At 43.9% G+C, this 12,800-nt stretch overlaps 1 protein-coding gene across 1 annotated transcript in view; it reads right to left on the minus strand.

Annotated features, from left to right (window-relative positions):
* Positions 1-12,800, minus strand: part of ANKDD1A (ankyrin repeat and death domain containing 1A) — a 59,617-nt gene that overhangs the window by 32,483 nt on the left and 14,334 nt on the right. Inside the window, exons 5-7 of the mRNA XM_044660120.1 lie at positions 8,498-8,596; positions 1,413-1,511; positions 132-230 (exon numbers count right to left, since the gene is read on the minus strand). Coding sequence (XP_044516055.1) covers positions 132-230; positions 1,413-1,511; positions 8,498-8,596 — 297 coding nt within the window. The remainder of the gene's footprint in view (positions 1-131; positions 231-1,412; positions 1,512-8,497; positions 8,597-12,800) is intronic.

Raw genomic sequence — 12,800 nt, forward strand, 5'->3', positions numbered from 1 at the left:
TGACCCTTGATTGTTCAAGTGGCCTCGGGACAGCGAATGACGCGGGATCAGGGGGACTCTCAGGACTGGGTCAGAGGAGGTCGCGAGGCACGTGACCGTTTCCCAGCAGCCAAAGGGGCCGGTTGGATCACCTGGGTCTGCGCGTTGACCTTGCTGCCCGCCTGAATCAGGAGCCGCACGCAGTCCAAGTGGCCTCCCTCAGCCGCCATGTGCAGCGCAGTGAAGCCTTCCTGAAACAGAGCAGCAAGTCACTGAGAGCCGAGATCCAGCCCGCAACCAGAACAACCTGCGTTTAGATTCTAACTCGACCCACCCCGGTGCGACCCGGGACGAGCCACTTAGACCGTCGGGGCTTTCAGAAAGTCTCTGAGCTACAGAGATGGCGAAGATCGTTCTACTGCAAATGGGAATAACATGGAAAGAGGTTTTGAACAATGATACATGTGTAACCCGGTGAAACTGCTTGTCAGCTCCTGGATCGGGGAGGGAAAGAACATGAATCACGGAACCATGGGAAGATAAATGCAATAAAAATAGAAAGGAACAATTTAAAAAAAAGATGACCATCTTCCTATGACAGGAGCTTCTTATATTAATGAGACCACAGCTCTCAGTCCTTATTTCCAATTAAAATGCTCCTCACCTCTGATGATTTAACGCTGTCTTTACTCTGAAAAGACAAATCCCCTCACCGTCCCATGCACACGCTGTGGTCCATCCTGCCTCCATACCTTTGTCCCTTTGTCTGTGCCCTCCTCCCTCCTCTTAGCTTATCCAAGTCCTACTGTGCCTTCTTGGGCCAGCTCAATTCCCCTATCCCCAAGAAAGCATTCCCTGACCCCTCAGGCCAGAAGGATCATCTCAGGGTCCTCTGACACTGATTTTTCTACTAGAATTCCTCGCCTAGGGACAGTTGGGTAGCTCAGTGGATTGAAAGTCAGGCCTAGAGATGGGAGGTCCTAGGTTCAAATCTGGCCTCAAACACTTCCCAGACCCCGGGCAAGTCACTTAACCCCCATTGCCTAGCCCTTACCTCTCTTTTGCCTTGGAACCAATACCTAGTATTGATTCCAAGATGGAAGGTTAGGGTTTTAAAAAATATATCCAAATAATTTTTAATTAATTACTTAATAAATTAATTCTTAATTTATTAAATTTTATATATATATGTATATATTCTAGTATATATATATTTATACACTCTAGTATATATATATATATATTCTAGTAAAGAATAGAGAAACCTAAACAGCCAATCAGGTACAAAGACCAGGGATAAGGTGGGAGCAGGATGCTTTGGATACCTAATGAAAGCTGAGACAGTAAGCCTGGCCCCTCTCTTGGGAAAATGAGGCTTCAGACTGACCCCAGGGCAAGGGGGAGCAGAGATCATAGCAAGTGTCCTGACTTACTGCATTTTTCTCTTCTAGGTCCAGTCCAATCTCTATAATCCTCTGGAGCACAGCAGAATGGCCATTCTTTCCTGCCAAATGGAGGGCCGTGTTCCCTGCCTGCAAAGACACTAGTTTAGATACAGATGGCAAATGGGCAAGTGAGAAGTTCTATATGCTAACCAAGGAATTCAAGACCTTAAATCAAGGGAACTTCCTTTAAAAAGCACCTAGTCCTGTACCTATTTTATAGAGAGGTAACACTGAGCAGTGGAAAGGGCCTTGGACTCAGGATCTGGGGACTTGAGTTCAATTCTTGATCCCAATGTTATCTGCATGACCTTTTATCTCCTGAAGCCCAAGGCTCTCAGTAAAACAAGGATATTATTTGTATTTGTATCTTCTCAGGTGGTAAGGAAAGGGCTTTGTAAACCTTGAAGCACGATATAAATTTGAGCTGTTATTTTTATAGATAAAATTTGATTGGAATACTTTGTTTGGATAGTACCTACATTTCCCAAGATTTCTCCTTCATCCCTCTTGCTTCCTAGGGAGTTATCTCCACATAACAGAGAAGAAAATTTTTAAAACTTCCACAAACCCACTAAAATAATGTTTCAACAAAAACCAAAGTATCAAGAAGCAGCTGGGTGGCACAGTGGATAGGGTGCCAGGTCTGGAATCAGGAGGACCTAGGTTTAAATCTGATCCCAGATACTTCCTAGTGGTGTGACCCTGAGCAAGTCACCTAAGGCTGTTTGTCTACCTTTTGCCCTTCTGGTTTAGAGCTGTTACTAAGACAGAAAGTAAGAGTTTAAAAACAAAAACAAAACCCCAAGGTATCTAGAAAAGTCTGATGTACCCTCATTATCTCCCACCTCAGCAAGAAGGGGGCAGGGAGGCACCCTCTCCTGTCTCTTCTTTGAGGCCAACTTTGGTCATCCTAATTTGTCACATTCAATTTCAGTCATTTTTGTTTTTCTGATCATTCTGTGGTTTGCCTTGTGTGTATTGCTTTCCTGGGTCTGCTTGTTTTACTTTGCATCCATTCATAGAAGTCTTCCCCTCCTCTGTGTTTATGTGCCACGTATAAAATATGGGAATGTGTGTATATAATACACTTGTGCATACTGTGTGTATTATTTACATGCAAATATACATCATGTGTCCAATTTACATTGTGTGCAAACTTGTGTGTTTCTATAGAAACATGTGCATGTGTGTAGCAACACAGATGTACATATATGATCCAAAGGGTGCATCTGTGTATGAAACATGCAGTATGGTGCATAAAGTGCCAGGGCTGAAGTCAAACTTCTCTTCCTGGGTTCAAAACTGACCACAGACACTTCCTCGATGTGTGACCCTGGGCAAGTCACTTAATTCTGATTGCCTCAGTTTCCTCATCTGTAAGAGAGGTTGGAGAAGGAAATGGCAAACCACTCCAGTATCTGTGCAGAAAACTCCAAATGAGGTGATGAATAGTTAGGCACAAAATAAGTGATGAAGACCAACAGTATAAACAACGAAGAGTGTGTATTCCGTACATTTATATATGTGTACACACATACACGGATGCACACGCTTTGGTGGGTGTCTGTGATTTCATTACAATGAGGGGATTCCTGGTGAGGTAACTCAGTCTAGCAGCCTTTCCAAAATGTGTGGTCTTGGAAAATTACCCATGGCTCCAAGAGGTTAAGTGACTAGCCCAGGGTCAATTCACCAGCCTGGGCCAGAGGCAAGATTTGAACTCCAGTTTTGTGGAGACCAGCTATCTATGATGCCATGTTGCCACTCATCTTTCATAAAACTCAGTAAAGGTTTTTTGAAAAAACTGAATGAAGTTGTCCATCTATTTTTTCCCCCTTAGAGTAACCAACTTCATAGGACTTTGCTAGGTTCTAGGAGAGATGCACAGTTTAGATAAGAAAAGACCCCTGCCCCTCGGGAGCTTACAGACTAACAGGGTAATAGCACATCAACATAGAAAACTGTGACACAAAACTGTGACAGGGCGGCTAGCTGGTTCAGTGGATAGAGAGCCAGGCCTATAGACCAGAGGTCTTGGGTTCGGTATAATTAGAAATCTTGTACCCTTGGACTTCATCTCCCAGCATCCCTTTCCCTTCGTCCTCACATTTGCATCCTTACGTAATGTTTATAAATTTGCTGTAAGCCCGCCCTCTCTCTTGTAATGGATAATAATATGATGGATATTAAGATGCCGGTAGTAAAAGTGAGTCACCAGGGGCCTGGGAGCCAGTAACTAGATCAGCAGAAGATTGGGGGCTATCAGTGTCGAGCAGCCTCAGCTGAGGTGCCCAGTCAATCTCCACTGCAGCTGTAGGCTCCTTTAAGATGTTGAATGAGTGGCCCCTTCCTGCTGGAGTAACTGCCTTCCTATTGGGTGAGAGCAGAACCCAGCTGGAAGTGGGGCTCAACTTCCTGGTTACAATGAAGGCTTTGCTTTCACTCCTCAGCAAACTCAACTAATTGATATTCTCTCCTCTCCTCAGTCCCTTTAGCCTTAGGTGATGATATAAGAATTACAGGAACTCACTGATTCAGGCTGAGGGATTTATTTAAAACTGGGAAGGGAAAACTAGGGTCTTGAGAAGCTATTGCTAGGGGCGACTGGCAAGTGTTGGCAATGGACCTAGAAGGTAAGGTCAGGCTGAGGAAACCAGCCCTCAGCCAGAGATAATCTGACACTACCCTAATGTTGTTTGATCTACCAGCTAAACAAATGTAGTTGTCAAGTTGGTTTAGGGGTGTCCCTATCCTAGGCTACTCTAAGCTAAAAATCCTGCCCACGTTCTACAACACACCTCCCTTCAATCCCTCCCAGGGTCCCCAAGGGGAAGTCAGGGGTAGCTGGGTGTCTGGGTGAGGTCAAGGAAATCAGAATCCCAAGTTTGGGTTTGCAGGCTTTTATAGTCACAGCCCAACTGTCAGGACCTAGGATGGCATGCGGGTGGCACCTGGCAGGCCAGAGTTCCATTCTGCTAATTGACAGGATTGCCCAGGGTAATATTGCAAATGCAAGAAATCTTGCATTACACTCTCTTCTCTCACAATCGCTGCTGAGTTAGCTCCCTATTTACTCTAGCTTTTTATTTTGGTTATTATTAATAAATCTTATTAAATATAATACTTTGAGTATTGGATATTAATTTTTAATCTTACATTTAATTTCAAATCTGACCTCAGATACATCATAGCTGCTTATGACTCTGAGAAAGCCATTTAAACCCAATTGCCTAACCCTTAATACTCTTCTGCCCTGGAACCAATACCTAGTAGTAATTCTAAGATGGAAAATAAGGGGTTTAAAAACAATAACAACAACAACAACAAACAATATACCATAAAAACATCAGCAGTGGGAGGAAAATGGATCAGAAACTTCTTATTGAAACCCTAAAATCTTAAACTTGAAAGGAAATGTAGATGCCAATTAGTCCAACCATCCATCCGGGACAGGAATACCTTCTACAACAGAGGCTCTTAACCTGGGGTCTGTGAACTTGTTTTTAATTATTTATTTTCATTTTAATAACAGATTTCCACATAAATTTTCCAAAGTTATATGATCCATATTGTCTCCCTCCTTTCTTTCCTTCCCACTCCCAGAGCTGACAAGCAATTCAATATGGGTTATATATGTATTATGTAAAACACATTTGTGAACTTGTTTTAGAAAATATTTTGATAGTACAAAAATATTTATAGCAGCCCTTTTTATGGTGGCAAAGAATTGGAAACTAAAGAGATGGTCCTCAATTGGGGAATGGCTGAACAAATTGTGGTATAGGATAGTGATGGAATACTATTGTGCTATACGAAATGATGAGCAGGGTAATTTCTGAAAGAGCTGGAAAGACCTATACGAACTGATGCAGAGTGAAATAAGCAGAACCAGGAAAACATTGTATGCAGTAACAGCAATAGCCTGGAATGATCAAATGTGATAGACTTCACTACTAACAGCAACATAATGATCCAGGACAATTCTGAGGACTCATGAAAAAGAATGCTCTCCACCTCCAAAAAAAGAACTGTTGGAGTAGAAATGCAGACAGAAGCATATGATTTATCACTTGTTTATTTGGGTATATTTGGGGAGTTTTGGTTTTCTAAGGTTATTCACTTACAAAAATTAATAATATGGAAATGCATTTTGCGTGATAATACATGTATAACCCAAACTTGTCAACTTTGGGAAGGGGAAGAGATGGAGACAGTGTGAATTATATAACTTTAGGAAACTTATGTGGAAATGTATTAACATAAAATAAAGGGAAAAAATTTGATAACTGTATTTCAGTGAAATTGGCTGATTTGTAATCCTATATATTTAATGCTTTGAAAACATTATTGGGGGGGGGCAGCTGGGTAGCTCAGTGGATTGAGAGCCAGACCTAGAGATGGGAGGTCCTAAGTTCAAATCTGACCTCAGACACTTCCCACCTGTGTGACCCTGGGCAAGTCACTTAAACCCCATTGCCTACCCTTACCACTCTTCTGCCTTGGAGCCAATACACAGTATTGATTCCAAGACAGAAGGTAAGGGTTTTTAAAAAACAAAAACAAAAACAAAACATTATTCTGGGGGCAAATGGGTAGCTCAGTGGATTGAGAGCCAGACCTAGAGATTGGAAGTCCTCGGTTCAAATCTGGTCTCAGACACTTCCCAGCTGGGTGACTCTGGGCAAGTCAGGTTAACCCTCATTGCCTTGCCCTTACTGCTCTTCTGCCAATACAACACACAGTATTGGTTCCAAGAGGGAAAGTAAGGGTTTTAAAAAAAAAGTGAAGATCCCCTGGACTAGAACACCTCAAAGAGAGGGTCATATAACGGTTCACTCCATTGCAACAGACCGGACAAGGGAGCATTACGCTCTGACCCATCTCTCTCTTGTTGCTCTCCCAAAGCGTTCCTCCGTTCTCCTGGTCATCTTCCCTGAAAGAGAAGAATTCTAACGGAATCTTCGGATACTTGTTATCCTCCCCACCCGCCCCACCCGCCGGCCTGTAAGCCGCACGAAGGCAGGGACTGACCGACGGACGGGCAGCTATTATCGCTGTATTCCCACTGCTCGCACAACGAGCATCTACTAGCCGCTGGTCCGTGGATCTGTCGGGCAGCGCCTCTCACCAGTAGGGGTCGCTGGAGAGACAGGACACTGGCTGGCCCAGCCTGGCTCCCAGCTCGTAAATAAACCTGGGTTCCTGAGAGGCTCTGCTCCCTGGGAAAGGTGCGGCCCGGACGGTCTCAGCTGCGCTTCTGCCACCGGCTTTTCTAAATTAAGCTCGGGTCCGGCAGAAGAATGCCGTCCCTCCCCCTGAGACGGAAGGGGCCCGAGCCACAGCGTTTAGAGGAGTTGATGTAAATAATCCCGGCTGAGGACGTGCGTGAGAATAACGGAGGGACTAAAAATACTTGGAAACGTGGCAGCCGGCTTTATGTACGTGGCGGCTCCGGGACCTACCTTTCTGGTGATCTCAGAAGCCGACACATACACAGCAGGGGACGGCTAGTCCAAGGAAAGAGCCAGGACTGTGGGAAGCCTTTCCAAGCCAGGGTCTCTTCATGTTCAAAGAGACACAAAGGAAACAGAGCAAGCCTGGGGGATGTCCCACAGCCCGCTTCCACGGGGAGAGAAGCTGAGAGGCGACCTTTATTCTCCCTCGTGCTTCTGGTTTATAAATATCAGTGGCCCGGCTTTGAAGGTGGAGGCTGTTTAGATTCCCTTACAGAAGTCCACGTTACCTCATCATCAGAGTGAGGCACTTTTAAGCCCCAAATACTCAGTTACCTTTGGTCTGATAGACTATAAATAGCAGCTAGCATTTAGAGGTTTGCAAAAAAAAGCCTCACAAACAGGATCTCATTCGAGCTCACAACAACTCTGGGAAGCAGGTACTATTATTGTCATTCCCATTTTACAGTTGAGGAACTGAGACAGACAGGTTGGCCAAGGTCACAAAGCTAGTAAGTTATCTGAGGCTGGATTTGAACTCAGGTCCCCCTAGATTACAGGTGGTCCAATGGATAGAGCACTGGACCTGGAGTCAAGAACACCCAGTTCAAATCAGACACTAGCTGTTTGACTCTGATTAAATCACTTAACCTCTGGCTTAATCCACTGAAAGAGGAAATGGCAAACCACTCCAGTGTCTTTGCCAAGAAAACTCTATGGAGGGTATGATTCTTGGGTATATGAGGAGTCAGACCCAACGGCACAACACCACCCCCCCCCCCTCCGCACTCCAGGTTCAGTGTTCTATCCACCTCACTATCTAGCTGGCAGGAAGAGATTCATTTTTGTCTTTGTATACCTAGCACAATGTCTGACCTTCATAGATGCTCACTGCCTGGGGAGAGTTCCAAGGCATGAGAGTGGTAAAGGCTAGGCAATGAGGATTAAGTGACACAGCTAGGAAATATGGGTCTGGATTTGAACCCAGGACCTCCTGACTCCAGGCCTGGCTCTCTACATACTGAGTTACCTAGCTACCCTGCCATTTCCTTCTCTAGCTGGTACATAGTAAGCCCTCAATAAAATCTTATTGATAGATTGATTCTAGAGCCTCCATTCTCAAACTTTTCCATCCCAGAATCTGTTTGCAATCTTAAGAATCACTGAGGTGTGTGTCTAGGTGGCTCAGTGGATTGAGAGCTAGGCCTGGAGTTGGGAGGGCCTGGATTTAAATCTGACCTCAGATATCCTAGCTGTGTGACCCTGGGCAAGTCACTAATCCTATCACCTAGTCCTTACCACTTTCCTGCCTTGGAACCAATACATGGTATTGATCCTAAGATGGAAAATAAGGGATTTTATAAAAAATAAAAATATAAAGAATAACTGAGAGCCTCTCAAGAAGGTTTTGCTCATGTAGCTATTATATGTTATATGTCTATCAATATTTAATGTAGTAGAAAATAAAATATTTTATGATAAAAATAGTTTTGACCCTGAGGTTCCTCTAAAAGAGTCATGGGGATCCCCGGGAGGTCACCCTTTGAGAACTGCTGATCTAGAGACCAGAAATTCTCCCGCTTCCCCTCCCCTGCCTTAGGTTCAGCTACTGACTGGTACCTTGTCCTTGATGCCGTGGTCACAGCCAGAGCCAATCAAGAAGTCCAGAGCGTCAAGCTGCCCATGCTCAGCTGCCAAATGGAAAGCTGTCCGATCCAGCTTTGATTTCAGGAAGAAAAATATTGTTCTTTTCAGTGCAATCCCACAAAGCAGTCAGTACCTTCCTCCCTAGCCTCCATCACCCTGCCAACCTCCCTCTCATTTCCTCAGAGGCAAACCCTGCAAAAGGGTCCCAGCAGCAGTCAAGGTCTTGAGTCTTCCCTGGAGTTCTAAGAAACAGAGTTCATCCAGTGTTCTGAGGATACTAAGGGTCTAGCATTAACACCTACTTAGTCCAAAGGTGCCTCATTCATCCAGCATTCAGATGTGGCACACCACTGAGTTTTTCATTTAATCAAAACTTAATCCTTTAAGTATCAATGGTTCATTTCTTTAAGAATTTATGATTTTAATCAATATTGGCACCCCATCCCATCCCCTACTGACCCAGATATTGTGATGCCTTATCATGCTGTTTGTCAAAGTAGAGCAGAATTTCTGAGTTGCTTTGGGCAAAAATATCCTGTACCCTTCTCAGAAGAAACTTCCTCAGACTTGACTAGACCCATCCTCAGACATATATGGCTTGTACTTTTGCCAACCCATATTCAAACCCTAGCCAGGTGGCAGGACCTGCTGGAGCTTGCCATTTGCCCAGATAACCTTCAAGAATCCAGGAGTATCTCTGCGAGGAAGGCTGTAATGCAAGATTTGGTTTTTTCTTTTGGTAATGGAAGATTCATTCGGAAAGTGATTCAGAGATGGAATTCTCCCTAAAATGTGATAAATATCTATGTGTGTGTTGTTATGATAATCCTGATGGTATGAGAATCTGAAGCTGGGTAAAGTGGGGGTGAATCCTAAGTGAGACACTCAAATTGTAATAGTGAATCTCAAAGGACCCCCACAGCAGTAGAGGTTATTAGAATATGGTGAATCTGCTGGACCCAAACTCCAGATATAACAGTGTTCCAGAGTAGCCAGCCAGACAATGAATCTGCTGTTAGAATTATTCAGATATCTTGCCTAACTGACACTCTGGCCTCAATGGATAATGCTTGGTTGACTGCGAATTAACTCTGCTTTTGAATGATATAATTCACCTCTTCCCTTCAAATATCCCAAGGATGTGATCTACTATAGCCCTCGGATTATAGATGAAGCCAAATCTAAAGTAAGTATAAAGATTTATTGCTAACAGGCTTAGGGAAGGGAAGCAGGGAAATGGCTGAGAAGAAGGGAAACAGGAAGTTCTTAATTAACTAAGGCTAATGATGTTAATGATGATCTTAGGGTGGATGTTCACAAATCAGGTATGACAGATGCCAGCCTGGTTGGGCCAGAGTGACCCAATGTAAATCAAGGTTGCTCTGCTAATAAGGTATTGGTATTTCTTCTTGATGGTTAATTCAGGATCAGGGACTGATGAAGTTGATAGATATAGGTTGCTGGTTGAATAAACTCACCTAAGGCCTACGCTTTCCAAAATCCACCCTTATCAATCCAATCTTAAATCTGAGAACTCTTCTCAGTTCAAATCCTCCCTTTTATACCTGAGCCTCAACTGCCTTGGCACCTGCCAGCTCCTGCCAGGCTCAGTTCATTCTATATTCCAAGCAGGTAACTGTCCATCATCTTGATTTCCACATGGCTGTACAATTTATCATTACAGTGTGTGTGTGTGTGTGTGTGTGTGTGTGTGTGTGTGTGTGTGTATGTGTGTGTATGCTATTTGAGCTCCTCAGGAAAGATCAGAATCCCTAGAAGGATACTGTATGCTACCTAACACAGTGTGACCCTCAGCGGTCTAACTGCACAGGTGTATGGGACCCTCTTCAGCCTGTTTGAGCATCCAAACCCTTCTGTCAGCTCTGTTTTCCTGTCTCGTACTTAAATGCCAGGTAGTGAGGACTCATTATACTTCTCGTTAGAGGACTCTAGCTTTAGAAGTGAAAGGAACTTGAGCATCACGAATTCCAGCCCCTTTGTTTTTTACAGTTAGGGAAACTGAGGGTCAGACAAATTAAGTGACGTGCTCAAGGCTTGTTGTTTGTTGTTGTTTGGCTATTTTCAGTCACATCCAACTCTTCCTGACCCATTTTGGGGTTTTCTTAGCAACACATTAGGGTAGTTTGCCATTTCCTTCTGTGGTTCCAGATATGGAAACGGAGGCAAACAGGGTGAAGTGACTTGCCCAGGGGCACTCAGCTAGGAAATGTTTGAGGCTGGATTTGAACTCAAGAAGAGTCTATCCACTGTGCCACGTACAAAAGCGATAAATGCTAGAGCCCAGATTTGACGGGTGGAGGCAGTATACTCTCAGGGAGAAAAAAGCCAAAGGGCTTTTCTTATGAATAAAATGCATGAACTTTAGAGCTCCCACTCCACGGCCTCTTTTCACTTCATGGGAAGCCTTCTGTTTACTTCTCAGCTATGTTCCAGATAGTTAGGGGGCACTTTACAATCTGTTATTGGGGTCATATTCCTCAACTCTGCTAATAAACAAGGCCAACTGGACTGCTTTGGAAATAAAAGGCTTAAGCAATTCATAGTCACTCAGGCCAGGGAACTGGAAATTTTAATCTCTATGGTTTAGCATGACATGAGAAATTTCCAAAAAGCAAATGAAAGGGAGAGCCAGAAGGTGCAAGGGAAGCCAGGAGGTCCAAGGCAGCCCTTAGCCTCCCTTCCTAGAATTTGAGAATCAGCTTGTCCTCACTTTCTCAAGTGCCCACACATACCCCGCATATCCCAGTGTAATGAGGAGCTGGAGGAAGAATGGGCAGATACTGTTTCAACCACACCAAAGGACCCCGTAGTGGCTAGCAGCGGTTTGCTCTGGAAGAGTTCATTTCATTGATTAAACATGTGTTGACTAATTCCTGGGCCTTTAGGCATGGATTCCCAACCAGAAGACAGATGCTGGCAGTATCAGGAGATTTTTGAAGCTGCTGGATCTCCAAGCTGATTGCCAGGCCCTGTTTATTACAAGACCTCCTTTCCATGGTTCTCCATTGGAAAGGAAGGAACAGCTGGTAGCTACCATCCCTCCCCAGTCCTCACACCAAAGGGGAAATCTGCCATCTGTACTTTCTTCTCCTCCCCAGGAATCTCACATGTAAAGGGCTCTGCAAACCTATCTAAATAACTGTTATCCTCCCCATCATTTCTTCATGGATTTGGGGAAAACCTTACTTACAAGAGAGGACAATTACACCAGCCTTTTAACTAGTCTCTCTATTTTCAGTCTTTTCCAAATCTAAGGATTACTTCCTGAGTTAATCTTTCCAGGGCACCAATTTGATCTTGAGCCTTGGAATTGTAGCATGATAGAACCAGAAAGGCCCTTAGAGATCAGGTAATCTAGCCCTTTCATTTTGCAGATGAGAGAGTTGGTGGTTCCCCTATTGTCCAAAAGAATAAAACTAAAAATCCCCAGCCTGGTATTCAAGATTCTCCATGATCCCATCCAGCCACAGGCCTGGACTTCTTCATGATCTCCAGAAACTAATCATGGGGCAAGATCTCATCAACCCTGAAACTCCCTCCTCATCAGCACCACATGCCCCTGGGGCCCTTTCCTTCCTTTGTTTGGACAAGGGAGAGGCTGGACTTTTGAGAGCTCCTCTTACATCTCCCATTTATGGAGGGCATCCAGCTCATTTCTCATAATTTCTCCTCTGGACTATGGCAGGCCTCTTACTCAGGACTTCTCTTCCCTCTCCCCTTTTTCAGTTTTTTATATGTTGTCTTCTCCAATTTGACTGTGAAGTCCTTGAAAGCAGGGACTATCTTTCACTATTCTTTGTATCTTTAGAGCTTAGCAGAGGGCCAGGTACATAGTAGGCACTTAATAAATGTTTCAAAAAGAAGTGGAGTTTACAGATTGCATAGGCAAATGAGCTTGACTTTAATTGCTGACAAAAGTTTTAGAAAGTGTGATTCAAGAGATGGCTAGTGAACATCCAGAAAAGTATTCTTTTCTCTGGGTGACTCAGTGGATTATTAGCCAGGTATAGAGATGGGAGGTCCTGGGTTCAAATGTGATCTCAGACACTTCCTAGGTATGTGATTCTGGGCAAGTCACTTAACCCCCATTGCCTAGCCCTTACCACTCTTCTGCCTTGGAGCCAATACATAGTATTGATTCTTAGGGAGAAGGTAAGGGGGAAGAAAAAGAAAGAAAGAAAGAAAGAAAGAAAGAAAGAAAGAAAGAAAGAAAGAAAGAAAGAAAGAAAGAAAGAAAGAAAGAAAGAAAGAAAGA

This window comes from Gracilinanus agilis, chromosome 2 (genome assembly GCF_016433145.1).
Source record: "Gracilinanus agilis isolate LMUSP501 chromosome 2, AgileGrace, whole genome shotgun sequence".
Classification (NCBI taxonomy): Eukaryota; Metazoa; Chordata; class Mammalia; order Didelphimorphia; family Didelphidae; genus Gracilinanus; species Gracilinanus agilis.